The sequence below is a fragment of the Populus euphratica genome, unplaced genomic scaffold (assembly GCF_000495115.2).
Source record: "Populus euphratica unplaced genomic scaffold, PopEup_1.0 scaffold15.1, whole genome shotgun sequence".
Classification (NCBI taxonomy): domain Eukaryota; kingdom Viridiplantae; phylum Streptophyta; class Magnoliopsida; order Malpighiales; family Salicaceae; genus Populus; species Populus euphratica.
Genome location: NW_011499874.1, coordinates 1,413,494 through 1,441,369, shown reverse-complemented (window position 1 = coordinate 1,441,369; position 27,876 = coordinate 1,413,494). Strand labels below are relative to the sequence as shown.

Sequence of the window (27,876 nt, the reverse complement as noted above, 5' to 3'; positions counted from 1 at the left end):
AAAAATATTTTTCTAAATTATTTTTTTAACTTTCAAATTTCTTCAACTTTTGGTATAGAAACACCACTAGCCTTTTCAACTTTGGGTTCCACGTCGTGCCTTTCATTCAATCATGAAGAAAGCGACATCATCTTTAAATTTTCCTGGCTTCGTTAGATAGTTTTATAAAATCTCTCCCAGCTTCTGCACTGCTGGTTTGAACTTGAGAAATGTAAACAAATTCTGCAGGTTCTTAACTTCGCCAAACTTGACCCATGACTGGAGCGATTTTCTACCTCATTATTTCTGTTATCTTCCAGGAATGAACCATTTTTTTTTGCATTTAAAAATATTTTTATGCATGTTTTAAGAGTAAAATTAAATTTATATTCTTTTAATGTTTTTTAGTAATTTTTATATTAATATCAAAAATTAAAAAAATATCCATAAGAAAGGGAATTGCTAATTTTTTTAATAAAAAAAATGAATAGGAGCTAGCTTGATTTATTTTTAAATTTTAAATCTAATCTCTGATACATTTTCAAGAGTAATTACTTATAATTTATTATTATGTTTCAAGTCATTTTCAGTCCATCTTTTGACAGATATTATGATTCAAGTAGACAGAATAGTTTCATATGAAAAACTTGAACTCGACATGATTTATTAAAAGCACAAACGAGCTTTCACGTGATATTAACATCCGATCCTTGTTCGTGTTTAGCTTAAATAAATCAAGTGGGGTTTTAATTTTCTATATATGGGTATATTAAAAGATAAATTAGATAATGATTCTAGAATTATAAATAAATTAAAAGGAATTAGAATTGCAAAGATATTTTTTTATTGATATAGATATCTAGGCTAGCTTGAGTATATCTTAATTAATTCTATAAATCCTAAAGTTCACAATTACAAACTTCTATTATTACTTAAAATTTATAAAAATTAAACTATTAATTTTAAAAAAATAAATTTAAAACTTACTTAGTTATGTCTTTAATTATAAAAATCTATTAAAAAAATATAAAATAAAAGTTGCGTTTGTTTTTATGTTTTAAAAATATTTCTAAAAAATTATATTTTTTAATTTGCTTCAAATAAATATTTTTAAATTATTTTAATTTTCTGATTTTAAAAATAATTTTTAAAAATAAAAAATATTATTTTTATATATTTTTAAATAAAAAATATTTTTAAAAAATAATTATAACTACTTCTCATTCACGCATATTCAAAGGTGACAAAACTAGGCAAACCCAGGATTTCCAAATCTCCACGTGGAAGGTAATTAGACATAGATTAGATAATCATAGTTGACTCAGCGCAGACAACAACCAAGAATAGCCTGCAACTCTTGTCTAAGAAAGCTTTGATTTTGTATGAAATGGATTTATCTATCGTTGCTTCTCGTCAAAACTCTGGATATTAGATCTAATATTGTTAAATTTTCTGTGCATTTGGTGATGAGGTGTGAGATGTTTTTTAAAATTATTTTTTTATTTGAAAATATATTTAATATATTTTTATTTTTATATTAATATATCAAAACCATTAAAAAAACATCAACTTCGTATTATTTTTTTTGAAAAAACATATTTTTAGAATAAATCTAAAAATAAAATCTATCTCATTCATTATAAATCCAAGAGATATTTAAGAGAGTAGTAAATATTTTTTTAAAAAAAATATATTAAAAAATATATTTTTTTATTTTTTAAATTTATTTTTGATATAATTAAATTAAAATAATTTTTAAATATATAAAAAAATTAAATATAAAAATTTTAGCCAGCCATTCTTGAGTTTATCTTGGAAAAATCTAGTGCATGTAATTATGCAAGTTTTCAAATCAAGTGTCTTTACTTTTTTTTTTTTTTTTATATTCGTGTATCCATATCATTTTTTCTTTTTGAATTTGGAAACATCCATCTTAAAATTAACAAAAAAATTGACTTGAATATATGAGAAAAATTAACAAAGTATTAAAAAGCATGGCTAAATCGTTGTAGTCATGTGCACGAAATATTATTTATTATAATATTTTTTTTTAATTTGACTTTTTACTATTTTAATTTTTATTATTTACTATTAGATTGTTTTAAAAATTATATTTTATAATTTTTAATTTTTTTTATTTAGATTATATATCAATCTCGTGAATTTAATTTAATTTATAATGTCAACCTTTGACATTAAATTTATTGGAAATAGAATTTTGTATTTTTTTTATTAATTTCTATAAATTTATCTAAATCTCGTAACTTAAATAACATAACATGTTTAATAGATAAATCTAAATCAACTCAGTTTATTTTTTAGGTTACTTTTTCTAATTGATTTCATTATTTAGTATCAAGTTAGCTGAAAATTGAATTTTATAAAAATAAAAAAAATTATTGAATTATCCTGATCTTATAATTCGGATTGTTAGCTTGGTAAATTAACTGAGTAGTTTTTTTTGTTTTTTTAATATAAATATATATATATATATTAATTTTATTTTTTAATATTAATTTTATTAAAAATTAAACTTAATAATTTATTCTGATTTTTTTTTAAGAGTTGCCACAATCTTATAATTGAGATTCAAGATTTGAAAAATTTACTTATATTGATATAATGTATCATTATATAAATATTTAAAAATAACTATAATTCAAAATATTTTTATATCAATATTTAAAAAAAATATCAACCAATATACATTATATTTTAAATCTATAATTAATTTTTATTATTATTATAAAACATAATCTAGTAACTTATTTTTCTTGATGGATCAAACTACGTATACCTACTTATCCAAATTAAAACCATAAAAGTGTTTTCATCAAAGTAAATACCAAAAAAAAAAAAAACCTTTCATGTCACTAAAGAACAGTAGTACTCTGTAAACAGGCCTAGACGGAGAACCCAGTTACAAGAGGCCGAAGGAAGTGGCAAATTCCCCTACCAATGGTCTGTTGTCTGTAAAGCTAAATTAGGCCCACCATTCAACTCTAAATGCTCCCTCTAAGTTATCTGTAGCTTTAGTATGCGAGAGAGTAATAAAAATTGTTTTTTAAAATAATTTTTTATCTAAAAATATATTAAAATATTTTTTATTTTTTTTATATCAACTTATCAAAAATATTCAAAAAAATAAATTTAAAATAAAAAAATAATTTTTTTAAAAACACCAGAACATAATATTAGACAGATGTGTATATCCTCTTATTGAATTAGGGCTATCGGGTAATCTTTCATGACTATTGATTGAATTGTTTATGACTCGGACTCACCAAATCTTTCCCGACTTAACGATTTTTTTTTTTTTATTAATGTGAATATTAGAACAAGTTTAAGTATATTTTAATTAATTTTATAGATTAATAATTATAAAATTTAAAAGATTTAAACTGATAATTTATAAAAAAATAAATTTTAAATTTAATCAATTAAATTATACCCAACTTAACCATTATTATTGATTCACATGCATCCTCAGGTGGATGTCATGTCGCAATTGCTGGAAGTGGTCCATTTATATCCCCTGTTGATTGTATTGCGACACAATAATATTATTTAATTATCCTAGTGGTGGCCAAGTGGTAAAGACTTGGGACTAAGGGGTTTGCTCCCTCTGTGATCTCAGGTTCGAGTCCTTGGTTACTCATATGATGGCCACTGGAGGCTTACATGGTCGTTAATTTCAGGGCCCGTGGGATTAGTCGTGGTGCGCGCAAGCTGGCCCGGACACCCACGTTAATCTAAAAAAATTATCCTGTACAGTTTTTTTCTACTTCATAACATATTATTTTATAATTATTTATAAATAAATGAAAGGGAACGTTTATTGTGCAAACATGTTTTATTTTTAAATGATTTCATGTAAATTATTATTACTTAAACAATTCTTTTCAACTATATATGATGATGAAGTTTATAAATTAACAATACAAATTTGTTGCTGACACAACCGAAGGCACTACTCGTTCGTCGCTGCGCAGGCTGGGCTCTGTTTGACTGTCTGCTGATGGATCCTTATTTACTAGTCAAACTTGTGAAGGCTGAGACAAAGACTTTTCTTCTGCAAGCTTTGTGCATGGGCAGTCTTTGTTTGATTCACGAGACGGCCAAGTGCAGCGCACTCATCCCTCTTATATCCCTGTCCGTTGAAAAAACCGAAGGGAGATTCTCCAACTTTTGCACACATCAAGAAATTTGTGCCAAATTCTTGTCTGCTTAAATTTTGACGCAATTGAGTTATTTTATCTAATAATTAGAGTATTTTTAGTATTAATTTATTTAATTATTTATTTTAAAATTCATAAAATTAGTTGATATATATAAAAACGGTGGAAACACTATATTAATAATATTTTTTCTTTAATTTTTTCTAGCTTAGTGCCTGTTTTTTGTTTTGTAGACAATTGTATATTAGTTATAGAACGTGCGAATAAACGAGCCTTAATACTTCACTTCTTTATAACAATTTTGTCCCTTGATACCTAGACTTTATTCAAAATAATGTGAAAAAAATTAAATTAATATTGCTAATCTCTGATTAGAGCTGTGCACAAATTTGTTTAATTCTATCCCACATGAGACGACCACTTGAGAAGGTGGGGGGAGCCTTGCATGAGGAGACAACTGCTTGGGTTGTTTGAAAATGCGGTTAAATTTGTGTTTATAAAAATTTTAATTTTTATTAAAATTTAATATAATTTGTATATTTTGTATCGTTTTGATATATTAATATAAAAAATAATATTTAAAAAATAAAAAGAATTATTAACATATATTTTAATATAAAAAATTATTTAAAAAACAATTATTATTATATTATCAAATACACTTAAAAAAATCAAAAAATCTAAAGCATACTTAAAAACGATCAAAAAATCTAAAGCATAACGCAGCACACATTTCCAATTCCCAATCAAATCGCAAAAAGAATGTAAAAATAATAATAAAAATCCTTTTTTCGACTCTCAAATCAAAATCAAGCAAGAAAAACCCACTACCAATAACACCCAATAACACAAAAAGCCCTTGCTTTTGACATAAGCAAGAACCAAGAGAGAGGAAAAACCGCTCCTTTCTCCCTCTAACAAGGCGAGTAAGGAAACGCCTGATGGAATCTCAGTCCCTCACTCTTTGTCTCTCTTCTTTGAAACAAAAACCCTAAAAGACTAAAATCAAAAAAGAAAACCCAAAATCCCACACTAGCCCCACTCTCTCTCTCCCCCACTCCAAACAGTCAGTCATACCTGTCGCCTTCAATTGTGACTTTTGCACCACTAACAACATTCACTTCTTTTTTTTTTCTATATAAAGATTTGGTTTTTATTTTTCAAAAATGACTTCTTCTTCGTCTATTAAGGAGACGACGGAGGAGGAACAGGTTGCGCCGGATATTGTGCCGGCTGAAGGTGGTGTTGGTGGAGTGGAGAAGACTGAGCCTGTCAGCAGTGGGGGGGAGGAAGAGAGCGGTGGCGAGAAACTTGACGATTCAATGGAAGAGGACTCAGTGAGTCCGGCTACTGTGTTTTGTATTAGGCTGAAACAGCCACGGTCGAATTTGCAGCATAAAATGAGTGTGCCCGAGCTTTGTCGCAAATATAGGTCAGTCTTTGATTGAGATTTGAGTGGATTTTGGTTGTTTGATTACTAAAGCCGTGGTTTTCAAGTGAAATTCGATTTAGGTTTGGTGTTCTTTTACTTTTTTGGATCGTGGGCCTAGTTGGGGCTTCTTTTAAGTGGGTTTCGAGTCTCTCTTAGACAATTGGAGTGAACTGTGATTTTTAGGGTCCTGCTAGGGTGATATTTGAGATAAGACAAAGTTCTTGGTTCTTCAATTGAATTCTGAATGAATTCTGTTTGTGAATAGAGGTTGTTTAGTATCTAAGGTCGTGGATTTTCCAGTGAATTTTGATGGGATTTGAATGTTTTGAAATTTATGAATGTTTCAATTATGGGTTCTTTTAAGTTGGAATTGAGTTTCTTTTGCACAAATCTCAGTGTATTGTGATTGTCGTTAAGTTTCTTTTAGGTAGTTTATGAAATAATGCAAGTGTTCTATTCGATTCTTCAAGTGAGTCGTGTTTGTATATGGAAGTTGTTCAGTCTCTAAACTTCGTGGGTTTTAAGCGAAACTTTATTAAAGGTTTAGTGTTTTTACTCTGTTGATTGGAGCACAGGCCCTTCTTTTATTGAAATTTGAGTTTTTTCTTCTGCAATTTGAGCTTATCAGTTATCGCTATTGTTTAGGGTTCTTTTACTTATCAAAATGTGTTCTTTTGAGTAGTTTTATGGAAGTTGGGTTTTTTATTTGTTTAAATCTTTTGATACCTGGAGCCCTTCAAGTGGGATTTATGCTTTGATTTTGTTGGTTTTGATGCTCTGTAGTTAGTGTTGGAAGTGGAAGTGAGTTTAGGACGAGTGAGAAATCAAGTTTGGAAAAATATGATAGAGAAAGAGAGTTTTAGAATTGATTGGTGGATATGTACAGGATACAAGGAAGTCAGTGAAGTGATAACGATGAAGAAGTATACGATCAAGTTATTTGGTATATGCTATATAGAAGCTTGCTTTTGTGTTTTGATTAAATATTACAAATCACCATCTTCACACTTGTATCAGGGTGATAAATCTTTCTATTTCTGCAATTTCTAGTGTTGACCTATTATGAGAATGACATTTTTTGGCAGCAAAAATATGCATTCCTAACATATGATCTGCCATCGGAGGCCAAAATAGAACAGAAGGTAGCACAATGGGAAATTGTAGATTTTACTTGCAGATTTTCTTATACATGCTTTCTAGTTGCTACAGTGTTCTCTCACTCTTAACATTCTCTGGTCATTCTCATCTATTTTACACTCGAAACATGATGCCATAACAATGAGCGTCACAAACTTGTAGCTACATGCAGTTGATTTGTGACATGAGTATTGTTAAAACATGATACTCCTAATGTAGGTTTTGAGATTCTATTAACAGCTGTCTAAAGTAAATGAGCTGTTGTTATTTAAAGCATCTTTGCTTGTCCATTCTACCATTTTATTGGTCTTTACCAAATTCTTATTTCCAACTTATGCTTTTCCAGTGCTGTTGCATGGTGTGGTAAGCTGAACGCGATAGCTTGTGCATCAGAAACTTGTGCAAGAATTCCCAGGTCAGTGGAGTTTTGGATTTCTAATGTGTTTCAGTTTAATAGGGGAGAGCATTCGCTATACATTGTTGCCAATTGGGCTTTCCTCTAAATACGCTAATGTGCATGAGAACAGATGTTGAAACATGATTGATATTTTCTATAGTGAACTATTTTGGGTTCTTCTAATTAAAATATAAGATTGTACCCAAGATGGACTCATATTTTTTCAATTAATATTTTAATATCATCATTTGCTATTTTTTTTTTGCAGCTCCAATGCAAACCCACCATTTTGGATCCCCATACACGTGGTTATCCCTGAGAGACCAACTGAATGTGCAGTTTTCAATGTCATAGCAGGTATTTTGAGTCATCTTGCACCGTTTACCATGTCTTCCTTTTTTCAAGTTTTAATTAGTCATGTATGCCGAGTGTATTTCATTCATCTATTATATGTTAGATTTCTCACTGATTTATTACTTCCCTCTTTCTATTGGGCTCTAATTTCCCATTTTCGAGTTATTGAATTGGATCCCTTTGCAGATTCTCCTCGTGATTCTGTTCAGTTTATCGAATGGTCCCCAACTTCTTGCCCTCGTGCATTATTAATAGCTAATTTCCATGGGAGGATAACTATCTGGACTCAACCTTCTCAAGTAAGCTAACTTGATGGATTGTTTAAGCCAGATATAAAATAAGTAGATGCCCTTTTCCACTCACTAGTTGTTAACAACTAAGCTTTTCATGGCTTGCTCAACATAAGAGGTTTGGGGCTGGCCCTGTTTTGGTTTTTACCCTTTGCTCTCTCTCTGTGTTTATGCATACCACCTGCTTATAATTTTAAATTCTCTTGTGGCTTACATCTTATCTGGTCATGCAGGGTCCATCTAATTTGGTGCGTGATGCTAGCTGCTGGCAGCGTGAGCATGAATGGCGACAGGACATTGCAGTTGTTACTAAATGGCTATCTGGGGTCTCTCCAGTATGCAGTTATTATGTTTTTGTTATCTGATTCTTAAATTATCCATGTATTATGCTTTGCACATAGGTGGTGGTGGTTTAGTAGTTATTTATATTTCTCAGTTCTCTAGTTTATCTCTGTTTTTTTAAATTTTTGTTGGTATTTGGTTATACTTCTGCTGTAGTCCGACTTCTGTTAAAAAATCAGTACAGGTGGCTTTCGTCAAAGTCCAGTACTCCCACAAACTCAAAGTCAGCTTTTGAGGAAAAATTCCTTTCTCAGCATTCTCAAACTTCAGGTTTGTTTTCATGACTTCTCTTTATAATAGTTTGTAGAAGCTCAAGTGGGAGCTTTAAGCCCAGTTCCATTTTTAGCTTGTAAGGGCCATGCTTTCTGACTAGCAACTTAACATCCAGTGAATTATATCATGTGGCTGTTGCTTTGAGAAGAATAGTTCAGGTTATTTTCTGAACAGCTGTAAATTCAGAATAGTAATTTGCTTGTAGTTTCTGCTCTGATTTTATTCATTACTGGTTGTAGTTTCTGCTAAGGTCTTATTCATTATTGGATCAACTTCAAACTACTGTATTGTGAATGTTCCTAGAAAGATGCAATGTATGGCAGGAACAGAAACTCATAATTTAAGAATTTTTAATATCTGCCATTTTTTCTCCTAATTACAAGAATGAACTGGTGCTTTTAACCGACTATTGACCACTGCTGCTAGTGCTAATTATTCCAGTAATGATGGTGATACTTTTGGTTTTCTGTTCTTTCTGCTTTTGAGGTACCGCCACTTGACATATTAAAACAGCACCAAGACCATCACTAACGTGCTTTCTGTTTTTCTTTCAGCTAGATGGCCAAATTTCCTCTGTGTTTGTTCAGTTTTCTCATCTGGTTCTGTTCAACTTCATTGGTCCCAATGGCCCCCAAGTCAGAATAATACATCACCAAAGTGGTTTTGCACAAGCAAAGGACTCTTGGGTGCCGGCCCTAGTGGGATTATGGCTGCTGATGCTATTATAACGGATAGTGGTGCAATGCATGTGGCAGGTGTTCCGATTGTAAACCCTTCAACTGTTGTTGTTTGGGAGGTTACTCCTGGCCCTGGAAATGGATTTCAAGCGACTCCGATGGTGAGTGCTAGCAATGGGGTCCCGCCTTCAGTCAAGCCTCCTAATTGGTCTGGTTTTGCTCCTTTGGCTGCATATTTATTCAGCTGGCAAGAGCATCTGATGTCAGAAGCGATGCAAGGGAAAAAGCATATGGATAAAGATTTCACCGACACTGTCTCGCTTCATTGTTCGCCAGTTTCAAATTTTTCTGCATATGTGAGTCCTGAGGCTGCAGCTCAATCTGCAGCAACTACCACTTGGGGTTCTGGAGTCAGTGCCGTTGCTTTTGATCCAACTCGTGGTGGCTCTGTGATTGCGGTTGTTATAGTTGAGGGTACCTAGTAGTATTCTCAATTGAAATTTTATTTTTTGCTTGTTCCGTATTTTTTCCATAACAAATCCTCCTTCAGTGTGTTTTTATGTAGTTTGTGTGATTTTTGTTGTTCAAAAGTGTCCTTGGTTCTCTCTCTCTACTCACTTTAATACTCGTACTCATACAGTGATGTGAGGCTAAACTTTCATTTTGAGTCAGCTGAAGATCCCTTTCTTTGCCTGCAGTTATCTGGATTCAATATAGTAATAACTGGTTTTATGCATGCAGGACAATATATGTCCCCTTATGATCCAGATGAGGGTCCTTTAATCACAGGTTGGAGGGTGCAACGCTGGGAATCATCTGTTCAACCTGTAGTTCTTCATCCAATATTTGGAAATCCCACTTCTGGTTTTGGTGGGCAGGCACCCATGCAAACTGTATGGGTGTCCAAAGTGGATACAAGCATACCACCAACTAATGATTTTAAAAATCTCCAAGCAGCTCCTGCAGTACCAATCTCAGATGCAAGAAAGGCATCTGATTCTGGTTCTGAGAAGACGAAAAGAGTCACCTTTGATCCCTCTGATCTGCCCAGCGATGTTAGAACTCTTGCTCGAATTGTTTATTCTGCTCATGGTGGCGAGATTGCTATTGCTTTTCTGCGGGGTGGAGTTCACATTTTCTCTGGGCCAAACTTCACACTTGTTGACAACTACCAGATTAATGTTGGATCTGCAATTGCTGCTCCTGCCTTCTCTTCCACAAGCTGCTGCTCAGCCTCAGTTTGGCATGACACTAGCAAGGATCGCACTGTATTAAAGATAATTCGTGTTCTTCCTCCTGCTGTTCCAAGTAGTCAGGTGAAGGCTAACTCAGCAATCTGGGAGCGTGCTATTGCTGAAAGGTACTTAGTAAGAGTCATTTGTTTGGGAATTACTATGGAAATCCACATGTTAGTGGTTATGGCATTTCCTTCGGTTAAAAATCAGATGAAGGTTGGATGTGCAGATAGTTTCAACATTCTGCTTGGTCATACTGATATTGTGTTTTGCCAGAGCAGGTTTTGGTGGAGCCTTTTGGTTGGAGTTGATTGGTGGGATGCTGTTGGCTGTACACAGAGTGCTGCTGAGGATGGCATCGGTAAGAATAAATTGATTCTCCAGTTTTACTGTGGCTTATAAAAAAGAAAATATATTGAAGAACAATTTCTTCCCAAGGATTTCTATTCTAGATTTCTTTGCAAGTAACATGAATCCACGGTTAGATACTCTGTTTATGTCTGGTTCTTCGTTTCTTTTCAGTTTCACTTAACAGTGTCATTGCAGTCTTGGATGCTGATTTTCATTCTCTTCCCTCTACACAACACAGGCAGCAGTATGGTCCTGTATGTTTTTTCTGCGCTATTGCCATCTCATCATTATTTCTTTTGAGATAGTCTGTCATTATGATATTTGGAATTACATTATTTAGTGAACGCATCTAATATTTTTTGTATTTGTGGTTCATTTCTCTTAAATTATCCACGTAACTCCTTTTGTTATTCGTTTGGAAATAGCATGTGCCATGGTGGCCCATGCCCCCCCCCCTCCCCATCCAAAATAAAATGAAATAAAATAAAATAAAAATATCTAATTTCAATAGTTAGCAAGGGCATCTAGAATATTCTATTGCTAGCCTAGTTCTTGTAGAATATTCGACTTGGACTGGGCATAGAATGGGTTGTGGAAATTGAGGGGGTGGCTATTTAGAATTTCACAGGGGCTTCCATGAATCCTCAAGGAGAGTTCTTGAAATCATAAATATGAAAAAGTTGTGAATACAAAAATTGCATTCATTGATCATCTGCTTTCAACCAAATAAACTCTCTGCTTATTGAGGCACATTACAGAAGGTATGACATGTAATGTGTCTCATAAACACACATGGTATATCCTGGCACATTACAACCCAAATGTCCCATGCAAGACATGCATCACAATCAAATTAGGAAATAAGATAAAACAGCATTCATTAATTCTCACCCCACTTGACAATTCCAAGCTCCTGTTACTGCCTGTGTTTCTAGAAAGCATTTGGCTGGGAGTAAACTTGTTTTTTAATGATGCAGAGTCTGGACAGGATAAAATGTAGGCTACTGGAAGGTACAAATGCGCAGGAGGTTAGGGCAATGGTTCTTGACATGCAAGCTAGGTTGCTGCTTGATATGTTGGGCAGAGGCATTGAGTCAGCTTTGATAAATCCTTCAGCATTAGTACCTGAACCATGGCAGGCTACTGGCGAGACATTATCTGGCATTGATCCTGAAGCAATGACTGTTGAACCAAACCTTGTTCCGAGTATACAGGTTTGCTCTTGTGTCTCTATTATCTCACGTTAAATTTTGGGTCCTGTTGAAGTTTTTATTACTGAAGATCTACTCCTACCAGCAATACGTGGCTTACTCATGGTCTTATTGCCTGCGATATGATGCTTATATCTGATACATCAAATGTGTGATGATGGTTGCATGGCTTGGGCTGTACCTTGGCTTTTATGGCCTGGAAACTGATGCCTGACCAAACAATATATGTGTGGTAGTTTAGGCTTGTTAGTCTGCTGTATCCAAGCATGCACACTGAGCTGGTTGCATATTTTCCTGCCTCCAGTCAGCTCAAACATCTGCCCATGTTGATGCGGGTTTATGATTTATTAATTTTCTCTAACAGTGGTAATTTCATGCAGGCTTATGTTGATGCAGTTCTTGATCTAGCTTCACATTTTATCACACGTCTACGGCGTTATGCAAGTTTCTGTCGCACACTGGCTAGTCATGCTGTTACAGCAGGCACATGCAGTAACCGCAATATGGTGACTAGTCCTACTCAAAGTTCAGCATCTCCCGCACCAAATCAGGGTTAGTATGCAGTGTCTAGTGTTCATCTTTATAAAGGAGGAAGATGAAATTCCTTTATTCCATAATTTTGTGTTTGCTAAGTTTTGTGGTGTCCAACTTCAAAAGCTTGTGAAGTCCCTCTCATGGTTATTATGTATAACACAGTGTCTTCTAATGCATTTTCTCCAGGTGGTCAAAGTGGCGGTACAAGTTCTACTGGAAGCACTCAGATGCAAGCTTGGGTACAAGGTGCCATTGCTAAGATTAGTAGCACAACTGATGGAGTGTCCACTGCAACTTCAAACCCCATAAGTGGTCCATCTTCTTTCATGCCAATAAGCATCAATACTGGAACTTTTCCTGGAACACCAGCAGTGAGGCTCATCGGTGACTGCCATTTCCTTCACAGATTATGCCAGCTTCTGCTCTTCTGTTTTTTCTTTCGGCGGCGAACTCAAGTACCTCGCTTTGCCGGAGGTACTCAGAGAAATCCCACTGATACGAATGTGCAAAAACCTCAGTCTGGTGCTCCTGGCAAGGTGGAGGAGATCAACTCTGTTTCTTCAAAGCCAGCACCAGCTGTGGTTCGGTCGGATGAAGGTCAGGCAGTTCGAGGTAGTCAGGTAGTGCCTGGAGCTAAAGCAGTCGAAGAGGGAACTGCTGGCAGGCACAGAGTAGGCAGTGGCAATGCTGGCCAAGGATACAGTTCTGAGGAGGTAGAAACTGTTGCTCTTTAATTTCTTCTAGTCTTCACATGTTACGAAGAATCTTCATTAGACTTTTGGTTTCTTATCTGGCTAAATTGCTTTACTTTCAAGTCAATCGCTCAGTGTTTGGGCATCCGAAAGGTTTTTGATAGTTCTCTCGGTTAAGGAAACAATCAGTCAATCAGCAGTGGTACCCTAGATTAAGATAAAGTCTCATTCTTTGTTGCGATGCAGGTGAAGGTCCTTTTCCTCATACTCATGGATCTGTGTCGGCGAACAGCAGCTCTGGCACACCCATTGCCGGTTTCTCAAGTAGGAAGCAGCAATATCCAGGTGCGGTTGCATTATATTGACGGCAATTATACTGTATTGCCAGAGGTTGTAGAAGCATCTCTTGGCCCACATATGCAGGTATCTATGCTTATGATTTACTCCTGTAAATGAACCTTTCGTTGTTTGGAAGTAGCTTTCTTTTCTTTTTTGACCAGGATAACCCTCCACTTTTCTTTCTGTATTTTTTTGACAAACAACTGTTTTCTTAACTTTATGTTACATTTTGTTATGGAATCCATAGAACATGCCACGGCCCAGAGGTGCAGATGCTGCTGGTCTGTTACTCCGAGAGTTAGAACTACACCCACCATCTGAAGAGTGGCACAGGCGGAATATGTTTGGCGGACCCTGGTCTGATCCAGAGGATATGGGTTCAGAGGATACTTCTAAGCTTAACTCCACAGATTCACTTGATTTTAGCTCACTGGAAAATTGTGATGTTTATTATGGAGCTCATGGCCTTTGGCCAAGGAAGCGCAGATTGTCTGAAAGAGATGCAGCTGTTGGCTTGAACACTTCTGCTGGCCTGGGAGCATATCTTGGCATAATGGGTTCTCGAAGAGATGTTGTTACTGCAGTGTGGAAGACTGGTCTTGAAGGCGTTTGGTACAAGGTCACTCCATTTTTCTTCTCCCTCTCTTATTTGAATATTTTTTTTGTTTGGATCTCGTCAGTTATTTTTTTATTTTGTTATTCAGCCATCTTTTCTGTAGGATTACTGAATTAAAAAGGAAAATCCATTTTTATGTTACTGGTAAGTTTGTGTCATGTATCTAGAAGAAGGTACTCAACATAATTATGCCTTGAAGTGAATTTAGTCGTTGCAAGCTAGTGAATTATATTCCCCTGTTATCCCCTATACACTGCCTCATCCACCACAAGATGCTTAAAACCCAATTCCCTTTAGTACCTACGTAGTTTTAGCTTGGTCCTGTACCAGCACACCCAAGAGTTTTCACAGCACATGGATGATCCCATGAAGGGATTCCTTGAGTTATGGATCTCTTTCCTTGGTAACCATGAGGTGGAAGGCATGTAGTTGGCTGTAAATGCATTATGCAATTGAATTTCTGTCCGGGTGCGTTTTTGTGTTTCACAAGGAAATCAACAATCATCCCTCATGCATCTTCCTTTTTCCTTATCTGTGATGCTGTACCATTATTGGTCATGCATAATCCATTAACCACTCTAATTTGGATATTACTTTAGAGGTTATGGTATTAATGATATCACTGGAGATATATAATGGTGTTGGGTTGATGTTAGGAGCTGAAAACATGCCCAAAGATACATACTCCTTGAGCTCTACTTCCCCAACTTACATAAGAGGAGGATCAACCATGATTACTCACGGATCTGACTTTTACGTGAGTGGAGCATTTCTCTGGGAGTGCTGAAATATATTTCCTTGGACACAAGGATGAATGGTCAAGAGGCGATTTACTAGGTTTTGGTTCTCGTGGTTCATAATATGGAAATGGTCCAACATTATTTTCAATTTAATTGTGGTGCTAGGGAATGAAACATGTGAACTGCTTTGTTTATGATAAGATATGTTTCTCTTGCATAATATGTTTCCATCAGAGATAACAATCTGCAAAGGAATAACCTCACTCATAAAGTTTCTCTCTCTTGCCATATAACCATTAGTGTTTATTTTTGTTGCAAATCCTCTTCCCTCTCTGGATGCGTGGATATGCCTGTAATCTATTATGCTTATCTAACATTATTGTTATTAATGCAGTGCATAAGATGTTTGCGGCAGACTTCGGCTTTGGCTTCCACTGGTGCTGCAAATCCACCAGATCAAAATGAAAGAGAGGCTTGGTGGATCAGCCGTTGGGCCTATGGCTGTCCAATGTGTGGGGGGACATGGGTTCGAGTTGTATAGACGAGACTGCAATCACAAATGTTAATTAGATGCAGTTTTCCACTTCCATGACAATCAATTCAAGGTGGTGCGTGCATGACTGAAATGTTAATTAGCTGCGGCTTTCCACTTTTTTGACAATCAATTCAAGGCAAGCGCATGCAGTAGCTGATGTTGAAGAAAGCAGCACTCTTCGATGGTAGTATATTATATGTTCCTTTTTGTAGTTGCTGGTTGGAGCTTGGAAGTAAAGAGGGGCCGTTAGCCTTGCAGAAGTGGAAATTCATCCGTTTGTCCTATGCATCAGCTGTCTGGTGTTTATGTAACGGCGTTTAAGTTCCTCAGCTCGACAGCAACAGTTTTGGAAGGAAGGCTAGTGTGTTTTGGAAAATTTTCAGGAGAGCTCCATTAGTGAAGGTTCCCAGCATTTCACATATAACATTTGCTTTTCCTTTTAATGGAAGTGACATTACCTGTACATTATAGATACGAGAAATTGATCAGGATAGTAGGTGTGAATGTAATAGATCCATGTCTGTTTGAGACAACATTAATCATTTATTAGTATGATGCCCTGGTTTCTCGTGTTGCAGCATCCAATAAAAAAATGTCCAGTCTTGTTAACCCATCAAAAAAAGTCACACACTGTCTCTCTGCAAAATATGACATGTTGGGGAGCAAGAAATGAGAGCTGTCTTTTGCTTACCCTGTAATATTTGCCTTCCTATCCCTCACTTGGTTGGATCCACTCTCTTCACCCGGTGGGTATTTAATTACTTTTTTTTTTTCTTTTTCCTGCAACTATTATTTATCCTACTATATTATAACAAAAATACACTATTGTAAAATTAGGAAATTTATGAGTTTTAATTTCCAACCTATTGAAATATTAAATTAAAAAAATAATTAAAAGGTAAATTAGAGAATAATTTTGGATTTATTATAACAAAAGTTAAATAATACAAAAAAAATCACTAAATTGTAATAGTAATTTTACTTTTTATTTTTTTATGAGATATTTCTTTAATTGTTTGTGTTTTTTATTTCTTTTCTCTCTTTATACATGGATTGGATAATCATAATTGACTTATCGCAAGACTTCCGAGAAAGTCTGTAACACGTGTCCAAGAAAGCTTTGATTTTGTATGAAATGGATTTTTCTCCATGGAATAAACATGATGGGTGGACTTTATTATCTATAGTTGTTTCTCGTCAAAACTCTAAGATGATTACTAGGTCTAATATTTTTTTAATTTAATAATTTGATGAATTTCCGATGTAATTTTTATTTTTAGATTTTAATACTTCATTTTTAATTAGCTAGGTTTTAAGTTTTTCTAGGGTTGTGATGGTAAAAATAAAGTTCCTATATGGTGTTATATAATATAAGGGTGGTTTAAGTAGCTGATTTTATGAATAAAAGTATAATAAAAAAATAAAAATCATCTTATATTTTAGGATTCATTTTTTTTGAAACGTACTTTTTAGAAAATTAATATTTTTAAAGAATTTTACTAATATTAATAGTTTCTTAAGGGTATAATATTTAATCAAAAGTTTTAAAATAATCTTGCTTTTATACGTAATTATGAATTGATTTCATGATTTAAGAAGTATTCTAAGTTTTAACTTGGATATAAATAGAGATTTTTCTTGATATTAGTGAGATCTAAAATACAATATTTTATAATAAATGTGATCTAAATATTTATTTTTATAAATTAAAAAAAAGCAAGTTAACGAGATTATATTATTTTTTCTTAAGAAAAGTAAGTTAACGAGATTATATTATTTTTTCTTTCATAAAAAAACATGTTTTTATATCCAACATTTATAAGCTTGGTAAAAAATCTAAATGACATGGTTCTAACTTGTTTCTAAACCTAATATTTTTAAATAAATCTAAATATTGAGCAATAAATATAAGTCTGAAAAATTATCAAATTCACTGTTTTTTCATTCTTAAACCCAATATTTTTTAAATAAATCTAAAAATTAAACAATAAATATAAATCTGAAAAATTATCAAATTCACTGTTTTTTATCATTGACATTATACTTAATCTAAATAAATATGAACTCAACAAGTTACAAAATTCATTTCATTGTCTTTACATTTAAAATTAAATATTAATCTTATTTCAAAATATTTGTTAAATATCATATTAATTATATAAAAAATAAATTAAAATAAATTATCAATATTAAATATTAATAAATACACAATCTACTACTATTTTTTTTTATAAAAAAACTAACACCAATCCACAGTTTTTTTCTTATTTAATCTTAAAACTACTAATAAGAAGCACCCTTTGCTGGGTTGCCCGATGCCATTTCAAACTGAAAACGACACCGTAATAGCTAATGCGAAATCTCATTTCCAGTTTCTTCTTCAACTCGCTTCTCCTTCTGCAGTTGTTGCTTCTCTTTCTATTCACCTCTCCCTTCCTTGTGGGCAAAATATTCTCAAACAAAATAATTAATCCAGTGCAAACAAAAACAATCTCCAAATCATGAGCACGCCACCAGCTACCCAATCACTAGCCTTCCGTGTAATGCGATTATGCCGTCCATCTTTCCACGTCGACACTCCTCTCCTTCTGGACCCCTCCGATCTCATTCTCGGTGAAGACATCTTCGACGATCCTCTCGCCGCCACTCACCTCCCTCCACTCATCGACACCCACCTCACCAATCCGATCGACTCCTCCGATCTAAGTTACCGCTCTCGTTTCCTCCTCCAAAACCCCTCCGATTCCTTCGGTCTCTCTGGCCTCCTCGTCCTCCCGCAATCCTTCGGGTTCCACCCCCTCCTCCCCCCCCCTGTTTCTCTAAAATTTCTCTATCTCCCTCTAAAACTAACTTTTTTTAAATAATTTTATTTGCGTAGGGCCATTTATTTGGGAGAGACGTTTTGCAGTTACGTTAGCATTAATAACAGTTCTAATTTTGAAGTTAGAGATATTGTAATTAAGGTTAGTAGTGTCATTAACTTTAATTTACATGTTAATTACTTGTGATATTCCTGTAATTTTGAGCTTTTTAATAACGCAGGCTGAAATGCAAACGGAGAGACAAAGGATTTTACTGCTAGATACCTCAAAAACACCTGTTGAATCAATTCGAGCCAGTGGCCGTTACGATTTTATTGTTGAACATGATGTGAAAGAACTCGGAGCTCATACGTGAGTTTGTTTGGTTTTTTTTTTTTTAAAATTGAATGCGAGTGTGTAATGCACGCACGCACGATACTAGATTGTGGATGTTTTTAATGGTTGTGTGGTGTTTGTCGTGATTTGTAGGTTGGTTTGTACTGCTTTGTATACTGATGGTGATGGCGAAAGGAAATATCTGCCGCAGTTTTTCAAGTTTATTGTTGCAAATCCGCTTTCGGTTAGGACTAAGGTATGTTTCTTGTTCTGCGAATGTGTGAACAAAATCATTTCATGTGTGTTTAGGTTAATTATTTCTGAATTTTGATTTTAATATATTTGTCTTTGTGCTGCTTTCTTGGCAGGTCCGTGTAGTCAAGGTATGTTCAACTTTTTTCTACTGTAAGTTAAGATCTTGTCTGGATAAATATGTGATACTTTTAGATTTTATTAACGAATATTGGAGTAAATGTAATGGAAACCAACAAGTAGTTTCAGGATTATTAATTTTTTATTAATTTTGCAACACTGGAGAAATCTTTAGTTTTTTCTTTCTTTACTTGTTTTTGAAAAACGAATATCTAATGTGGGGGTTAGTATGTGAATGATGTATGTTTGAGGTAGCTCTCGTGAAAGAGGGCTATTTTTAGTGCCAAGATGGTTTTATACATGTTAATCCTGGATTAGAGCAAACTAAAGTAGGCTTCATTGTGATGCAGAGATCCCAATTATGCAATCATATATTTTTACCTGAAACTCTTCAGTTATGCTACTCTTGAGTCTTGACTTAAGGTCAATTTACCACTCTGGTACCAGTTTGTACACTTGTATTGATCCAGATTAAGCTCACTAGTCTTCCTTGCTTAACAATTCTAATATCAATAATGATTCTTCAAAGATTTTGAAATACTTTCTGAATTATGTTGGCATCCTTTGGATATATTGTATCTACAAGTTTTGCAAGGCCGTTTGGGAATGTATTCTTGTTTGTTTATTCTTCCTGTAAGTGCTGCTTCCTGTATCTCAGGAAACTACATATTTAGAGGCATGCATTGAGAATCATACAAAAACAAACCTTTACATGGACCAAGTTGAGTTTGAGCCAGCTCCAAATTGGAGTGCAAAAATTCTAAAAGCTGACGAACACAAATCTGAGGATAATTCTCCATCCAGGTGTGTAACAGGTGTATTATTTGGGACAGCTTCCCTCAACTCAATACATTATATGCTTCATTTAATTTCCGTTGTGTGTGATTGCATTTACTCATGAACTTTTCAGAAGCTTGAGTGAAACTGATCTTATCAAGCTTTAATTTTTGCTACTATCAATCATACACTGCTGACAGGGAAATATTCAAGCCACCTGTCCTTGTTAAATCTGGTGGAGGAATTCGCAACTATCTTTACCAACTGTCACTGTCCTCACATGGTTCAGCAGAGAGTAATGTTCTTGGTAAGCTTCAGATAACATGGCGCACAAATTTAGGCGAACCTGGTCGCCTACAGACACAGCAAATACTTGGCACTGTAAGTATGCTGCAGTGGTATTGAAAAAATTGATGCTTCATTTCTATGTTGACATGCAATCACTTGCTAAAGAAACTTTCTTCAAGAAATTTAGTTTTTCAAAATTTTATTACACCTGCATCTTATCTCCTCTTACTGTATTGATTTTACTAGTACATTGTGATATGATTATCCATAGAAATATGTTAAAAATTGTTTCTTTTGGGGTTCTATTCACATATGTGCATTCACACAAGTTGTCCTTGTGTCTGCTGTGTATAGGAAACATGCACATACATATTGCTTCAGTATTGTACTTAGCATCTGGGAATTTTCTTCTGCAGCCCATCACGCCTAAGGAGATAGAGTTACATGTTGCTGAGGTTCCATCTGCCATCAACTTGGATAGACCGTTTTTGGTAATTTTAGTTCTGTTTTTTGCTATTTTTCTTAGTAATTTTTTGTCAGCTAGAATTCATCCCTTTTGTCATGCACTTTTAAGTTCACCACATGGTTTCCCGTACCAACTTTCATATTCCAAATGTTGCTTTTATAAACTTTTCAACTGTTTAAATAGTTTGATTTGGAAACTAAAGGAGTCAGTTTTCTTCAGGTACACTTGAATCTCACAAACCAGACGGATAGAGAATTGGGCCCTTTTGAAGTTTGGTTGTCACAAGATGATACTCTTGATGAGAAAACTGTTATGGTTAATGGTCTCCAAACAATGGTAATGCTTCATTTGGGCTTCAAAGAGTCTCCTTTACCAAAGCTGACCTTATTTTCAGTGCCATGTTCTGTTTAGATACAATTTTTGGCTTAAGATGTTTATTGATCAAACGAAACTCACCTATCAAGTATTGCTGTTTGTCATGACAACTTGTTGAATCATCATGAGATATATATAGGTTTGAACCTGTGACTTCAACTTAGGAGCACAGCTCAACGATTTATTTAATTATTCCGTGCAAGCAAACATCAGCTTGCTCCATTCATGTTTGTTTTGAATTTTAAGGTGTTGTTAGGATAAATTTCTTGATATGAGTTGATGAAATATTTTTAGGAAATCGGATGGCTGTAAAGAAACTTCTATGTTATGATAATTGATTTTTTTAGGTGCACAAAAGTCCTGATTTTTTTAATTACTGATCTGAGGATATGGCATCATTCACAGGAATTATCCCAGTTGGAGGCATTTGGTACCACAGATTTTTACTTGGTATGTAGAATAATTCTGACCTGTAAATTCTACACTGATTTAGTTTCTAGTGATGGATCTTGGCCCTTTTTGCATGTAATTTTTTTTTAGTTTATTCTGCACATCTTTGATCAGGGAACCTTTGCAGTGCATTATATTAATGACACTTCTGATCAGAGTTGTCAAGAGGCACTTAGTTGCTCACCTTGGCGCTCCAGGCGAGGTGAGGCCACAACATCTTTAATAGCCTTCGGCGATGAATTTCAATGAAGCGCTGCCTAGGCGAGTGCCTCATGAGTGGGTGCTAGGCATTAAAGCGAACCTGATTGAAATACTTCCTTTTCTATTGGATTTCTCTTCTTTTTTAAAAAAAAAACTGATTTATGTTTTGACCTCCATGTCCTCTTTTTTTATCACAAGAAACAACTTAAGGGCTGATTTATGTTTTGACCTATATGTCCTTTTTTTATCACAAGAAACAACTTAAGGCGTGGACATGCATTGATCAGTTGGACCTCCTTATCCATTTTCTATGCTGTGAGGAGCTGTCCATCCATGAAGCAAAACGTGTTAATATATCAATTCATTCATTAGACCAAGCAAATTTTACACTAAAGCCCTTGTTCAACTACCTTCATGGAATATCATTTGTTCCAGCAGCTCCATTGACTTGCTGCTGTGCTTCACTGATCTCTCCGTCCCCAGGAGCAAGTCCAGATGGATTCCTATAAAATGATCCCAGAGGATTGGGGAGGAGGCTTGAAACATCTTTTCCAAGCATTTGCTGTGATGACTGGATTTCAGCTTTGTTGCTTTTCAGTTGTAGATAGTGAAACTCCTTTTGCCATGATCCACGAAACTAAACTGTATCATGGAAGTTAGGCATTTCATATTAATGAATTAAAATAATTTTAGTTTGTATCCACGGCATTCATTGTTAATCTACTTCCAGAACATGATCTACTATGTTAGAATTGCGACCTAGCGTATTTGATGATGATACTGAGAGGCTTGAGGCCATCAATGACAGAATTTTCTACAAGAAATCCATTAAAAACCAATGTGAAGTTGAGATTGCTCCTGGGTAGATTCAAGATTTGTTGATAATGCTTAATAGATGAGTAAAAAGTATCGCAACTCTACATGTGTTTCAGCGGTGTTTTTTCGATGCCCACGGAGAGAAACTAGTTTTTTTATATATATATATATTTTCTTGCTTGCTTATTGGTGTGTGTGTGAGAGAGAGAGAGAGAGATTAATTAACACTGATTCTTCCCATTAAACTTGATCGGCAAGCTTAATCAATTGAGAAATACAGGAAACTGATAACGAAAACAAGAAAAATTGAATCCAGCAAAAGCTGCGAGGGGGGGAGATTCTTAGGGCACTAATCCTCCCGATATAAGCCGATAACGGAACCAAATCAAGGCAAGGGAATAATATATACAGGAAGCTGGAAATAAAAACCAGAAAGCTGGAAATTTAAAGAACAGTAAAAAGGGAATCATCGGTCATCACATTATCCCTTGGAGAGTTGAGTAGCTAGGCTCGTGAACCTCCCAAAGCCCAGTTGGCTTCACTACCAACACGAGGCATACTGCCAATTCTGGAATGGACATCAACCATGAAGTTAGCCCCACACATTGTTCCCTCACTGTCAATCCTAGGCAACGCCTTCATTTTGCTACTTGGATGCTCAAAGCTCATCAAGCCTTGTTCACTGTGGAACATGCATGCCGATGGAAATGGCGCAAATGATTTAGCACAACTTCCTTTTATCACCTCCAAGTTGTCCGAAATTACCACTGACCCATCAGCTGCAATCCCCCAGAACAGCTCAGCACCTTCATTTGCTCCCTGCATTGCAAAACAATGAACAAAATCATTTCCCATTTCTACCTGGAATTTAAACATATCCCTTTCTTTATTCAGGGTTTCTAGAGCGGCTTACCAGTGCAGCAAAGACCTGTCCAGCCTTGCTGTCATAGACCACAAATCCAAACCTGCCATCCATATCCTGAAGAACCTTGTGAGCCGGATATGGGCCACGGTCACGGAGGGTCCGGTATGCTTCAATAATAAGCATGGCCTCGTTGGTGCCCTTCGATAGCCCGTACTGTTTATTGAGGCTGCACAGGTTGTTCAAGCTCCCCAAGAAAATGCAGTATATGCCATCCAATCCACAGAACAGCCTGCAATTCCATCAGATCAGAATATTCAAGATCAGTTCATATGGGCAATGCCTCACCCTAACAGGAAACAAACACAGAGTGAAAGACTGAAGAGGGAGATCAGGAATGTAATGTACCTCTGCTGTCTGGGATAAGAATTTCCTTGTGAAATACAAGCAAGCAATGCAGAGTCTCCAAAGCTCATTGTGAAAGCATTAGAAGGATTAGAAGATACAAAATCCTTCACAATCTCCTCAGGAAGCTTTGGTTTTCTTGATGAACATAATGAAGCTGGACTGTACAGCTCCTGGGGTGGATTCACTAACCCTTTGTTGAAAATTGCCAACATCTTTCTCTCTTTCTAGGAATCCTTTTTAAAACACAGAAATCTTCAATCAACGAGATTGAAAGCAGAAAAACAACAAAGATGATCAATAAATAGTGATGGGAATCTTAAGAAACAAATGGTATGGAGAAAAAGGAGCGACGCCCTCTTCTATATATAGTAGTGGGAGGAAAATGTGGCATAGCGTGGCAACATTATCCAAACTCGAGGATCTAGGCTTGGATTACGCCCTATTTTTCGTTAGAAAAATCTACTTCTGCGAAGGGCAGTCAAAGGACATAAATAGGATAAGCTTTCCTTAAATATAGCTCTAAAAATATTTAATGATTTAATTCAGGATGAGCATGTGATGATGATGGTGATGCTGCCTTTTTCCAGCAAGTAATCAGTATAAAAAACTTATGATACAAGGGAATTGGTCTTTCAGTCTTATCCATAATAGTAGGTGAGTTGACTATGAGTTAGAAATGAGTCAGCAAAATGATGGCCCGTGGTGAAAATGAGTCACCAAACGATGGCCATGTCTCTGCCACGTCTCTTGCATGTCTAGACGGATTGTGTCTAAAATAAGCAGTTTTAGATCCGTAGTTGTTAAATCGCCCCTTCGAATCCGAATCAATTATGCCATTTCATTTTATATTTTAAAAATATATAAAAAAATTAAATTTTTTATTTTTTTAAATTAATATTTTTTTAATATTTTTAAATTATTTTAATACGCTGAGATTAAAAATATTTTTAAAATTAAAAAATATTATTTTAATAAATTTTTAAATAAAAAATACTTTAAAAAATAATTATAAGAAACTCCTACTTGGTTTGGAAAGATAGTTTGTGTTTTTTAGAATTTCAATGTAATTGTTTTCTAAAAATATTTTTAGTTTTAAAATATATATAAATAATTTTTTTATTTTTAATATTAATATATTAAAACTATTAATTTAATGTTTTTTTAAGTAAAATATATTTTAAAAATATACACAAAGTAGAAGTTATTATACTCTTAAACACTCAGGTAATATCTAATATTATGATAACAATTATTTTTTAAAATATTTTTAGTTAAGATATTAATTTTTTTAAAAAATTATTTTTAATATCAGTACATCAAAACAATATAAAAACACTAAAAATATTAATTTTAAGAATAAATAAATTTATTTTTTTAGTAAATACACGATCAATCGCATTATCAAATGATATCTTAGCTGTCAACCAAATTTTCATAATAAAAATTAAAGTTATTAAACCTGGTCAGATTTGTAACTTAGTTTAAGTCCTAGTTATAAATTAAGTAGATTATCTTACCTGCAAACCAAATTTTCATAATAAAAATTAAAATTATTAAATCTGGTCAGATTTGTAACTTAGTTTAAGTCCTAGTTATAAATTAAGTAGATCAACATGAATTTTAAATTTAAAATAATATCATTTTATATATAGAAATGTTTTTTAAGAAATCATGCTATATTTTGATCAAGTTAGTAATTAATTTATTAGATTAATTGTGTTAAACTTGATTAAGTTTGACTTAATTTTTTTTTAAAATTAAATCTACTAGATTTCAAGTCAACCATACTAAATTTAATAACCTGATTAATACCAAGGGAAACTTGAAGTGATCGGTTAATAATTTAGGAATATGGTACCCATGATGTTTGTATTACTCTTTTTTTTTTTAAGTATAATTAAATTCTCGGATTGCTATTATGGTATAACTGTAGTTCTTTCTTACTTTTAAATATTTTATTTACCTAAAGATTATATTGAAGTTATAAATTCTAAGGAGTTGTTAATTAATTTATAAAGCAAGTATTACAAAAATAATAATAATAATAGATATAACAATATATCCTTTATGATTTCCAAATTAGATAACTCGTTGGATTTATTTAATTATTTAATCAAGGGAGAGATATTTTCTATAACAATGAATAGATCTGGATAGAAAAAGGAATACTTTTTGTTCGTTTTTAACATTAAATTAATATACATAAAGAAAGAATTTGAAAAAAACAACATTTAATTAAAAAGAAGAGAGAATTACAACGGTGTATAGAAATAAAAAAGAGAGCAACCCAAAGATTTTATCCGACGAAAAAACACAGCACATGGCATGCGATGGTAAGGTAGACAGAGTTGATAGCAAGTTTTAACGTCTTGGTGCCTCATGTCTTCCTCTCTCGTCGACTATTTATCTGCAAATTCTTGGAACTCGCAAATGCATTGCATTGAAAATAGGCAGCTGATGAGAAAGCAGAGGGAAGATGATCGATGGAAGTCCAAGAAGGGATGCTCACAGCGAGAGCTGAGCTCTGCAAAAAGGATAAATGGGAGAACAGAAAGAAGAGAGGAGCACTACATATTCTTCATATTTCCTGCACTGTCTTTCTGCTACACAAGAACCTACGTAAAAAATGAATGCCATAGTCGAAAGGGTAGCATACTATACCCTTCGTACAGGCTTGGTATCTGGAAATTCTTAATTTGCGAAATTTCGTGAGGTAATTCACAGGAAATTTTAAAATATCACTGCTGGGTAGGTAGGTTTAATAGTGTATCATTATTGTAAACCATGCAGTATGTATATATATATATATCTTGAAATGGGAAAATTTCAGGAACAAGTCCAAGTGTCATACGACCGTAGAACTTAAAAGATCAGGGTAGAAAATGTCTGCATTGCCAGGTATACTACATATTCTTCATATTTCCTGCACTGTCTTTCTGCTACACAAGAAGCTACGTAAAAATGAATGCAACAGTCGAAAGGGTAGCATACCCTTTGTACAGGCTTGATATCTGGAAATTCTTAATTTGCGAAATTTCGTGAGGTAATTCACCAGGCAGCGGTGTAAAGGCAAAATTTCATATGCTAATAATAAAGCCATAAACGCTATCCTGCAAAAGAAAGAGGTCAGATGATTCTGAAAGGATGTTTGGAACCCAGTTCATAGCATGGCTGTCATCTTATTCTTTGAAGTATCAGGATGATAATAAATATTCATGGGTTGAATTTTACACTGTGCTCAATCTTAATTTTTAAATATTTATTGGTTATTATTCATAACCCAAACCTGAATGCTATAATTTATTATTATTTAGTATATAATTAACCTCTTATACATGTGATTTTTTTTAAACTTTAAATTATTTATTTATTTATTTTAGATTCCAGGTAGCGGTGTAAAGGCAAAATTTCATATGCTAATAATAAAGCCATAAACGCTATCCTGCAAAAGAAAGAGGTCAGATGATTCTGAAAGGATGTTTGGAACCCAGTTCATAGCATGGCTGTCATCTTATTCTTTGAAGTATCAGGATGATAATAAATATTCATGGGTTGAATTTTACACTGTGCTCAATCTTAATTTTTAAATATTTATTGGTTATTATTCATAACCCAAACCTGAATGCTATAATTTATTATTATTTAGTATATAATTAACCTCTTATACATGTGATTTTTTTTAAACTTTAAATTATTTATTTATTTATTTTAGATTAAATTTGGGTCAGGACATAAACTAATATTCATAAAACTTGACCTAAATCCAGCTTGAAACTCAATTATATATAAGATTTTTTTTATTATTATTTAAAAAGATTCGGATTAGTATTTATCAAGTCGTGGGTGATATTACCGTATCCCTGTTAAGGATATCACTTCCTAAATAGAGCTCTTAATCATCAGGCTTCATCACTAAAGCTAGGAAGAAGCTCCATGCGCAAATCTCATCTTAGAGCTTCCCATGGCGGAACTGTACTCGTCTACACGCACACTAGCGCACGTGATTCGCATTAATTTATCTTACTTAGATATATAATAAATTATTTAACACTATCAAGTATTAATAAATACTTTTATAATCTTAAAGTAATAGTCATTTAAGATTTGAGCATTGCAATGATATTAAACATATTCCATTTCTTAATTATTTTCTTTAACTTTTTCAAATTATTTAATTCTTATTTATAATATTTTAATTTTTTTCTTATTGTATCAACAATATTACATGCTAATTAAGGCTAATTAAGCTGACAAGGATACTAATGTCTAAAATTAAAAAACATAAACCTAAAACATATGTTATTTTGCATCACTCACAAAACATTATCCATTGCAATAATATTTTTTATCTTGGATTTTTTATTTTTTAAATCTTTATTTTCCTCTCTTTAATTTTATTTTTTAATATTTAA

At 33.8% G+C, this 27,876-nt stretch overlaps 3 protein-coding genes across 4 annotated transcripts; 2 read left to right on the top strand and 1 right to left on the bottom strand.

Annotated features, from left to right (window-relative positions):
* Nucleotides 1-4,954: 4,954 nt before the first annotated feature.
* Nucleotides 4,955-15,881, top strand: LOC105128063 (mediator of RNA polymerase II transcription subunit 16-like). The gene is made up of 16 exons (XM_011029575.1): nucleotides 4,955-5,589; nucleotides 7,073-7,141; nucleotides 7,392-7,480; nucleotides 7,664-7,776; nucleotides 8,001-8,102; nucleotides 8,289-8,379; nucleotides 8,937-9,533; nucleotides 9,801-10,419; nucleotides 10,576-10,655; nucleotides 10,817-10,899; nucleotides 11,623-11,859; nucleotides 12,237-12,408; nucleotides 12,577-13,103; nucleotides 13,329-13,505; nucleotides 13,669-14,040; nucleotides 15,172-15,881. The coding sequence occupies exons 1-16, from the start codon at nucleotides 5,324-5,326 to the stop codon at nucleotides 15,316-15,318; spliced, it is 3,741 nt and encodes a 1,246-aa protein (XP_011027877.1). The 5' UTR covers nucleotides 4,955-5,323; the 3' UTR covers nucleotides 15,319-15,881.
* A 1,731-nt stretch (nucleotides 15,882-17,612) lies between these two features.
* On the top strand, nucleotides 17,613-21,546 carry LOC105128062 (trafficking protein particle complex subunit-like protein). Of its 2 annotated transcripts, none has more exons than XM_011029573.1 (11): nucleotides 17,613-18,100; nucleotides 18,191-18,275; nucleotides 18,355-18,485; nucleotides 18,603-18,705; nucleotides 18,818-18,832; nucleotides 19,480-19,625; nucleotides 19,799-19,979; nucleotides 20,303-20,377; nucleotides 20,572-20,688; nucleotides 21,133-21,177; nucleotides 21,292-21,546. In XM_011029573.1, the coding sequence occupies exons 1-11, from the start codon at nucleotides 17,814-17,816 to the stop codon at nucleotides 21,424-21,426; spliced, it is 1,320 nt and encodes a 439-aa protein (XP_011027875.1). In that variant the 5' UTR covers nucleotides 17,613-17,813; the 3' UTR covers nucleotides 21,427-21,546. The 2 variants fall into 2 exon arrangements, with proteins under 2 accessions (XP_011027875.1, XP_011027876.1); XM_011029574.1 differs by having other exon boundaries at nucleotides 21,305-21,545.
* Nucleotides 21,547-22,411: 865 nt separating this feature from the next.
* Nucleotides 22,412-23,940, bottom strand: LOC105128061 (stem-specific protein TSJT1-like). Its single transcript, XM_011029572.1, has 3 exons — nucleotides 23,465-23,940; nucleotides 23,108-23,348; nucleotides 22,412-23,013 (listed from the first exon to the last, which is right to left on the bottom strand). The coding sequence occupies exons 1-3, from the start codon at nucleotides 23,674-23,676 to the stop codon at nucleotides 22,699-22,701; spliced, it is 768 nt and encodes a 255-aa protein (XP_011027874.1). The 5' UTR covers nucleotides 23,677-23,940; the 3' UTR covers nucleotides 22,412-22,698.
* Nucleotides 23,941-27,876: the final 3,936 nt, after the last annotated feature.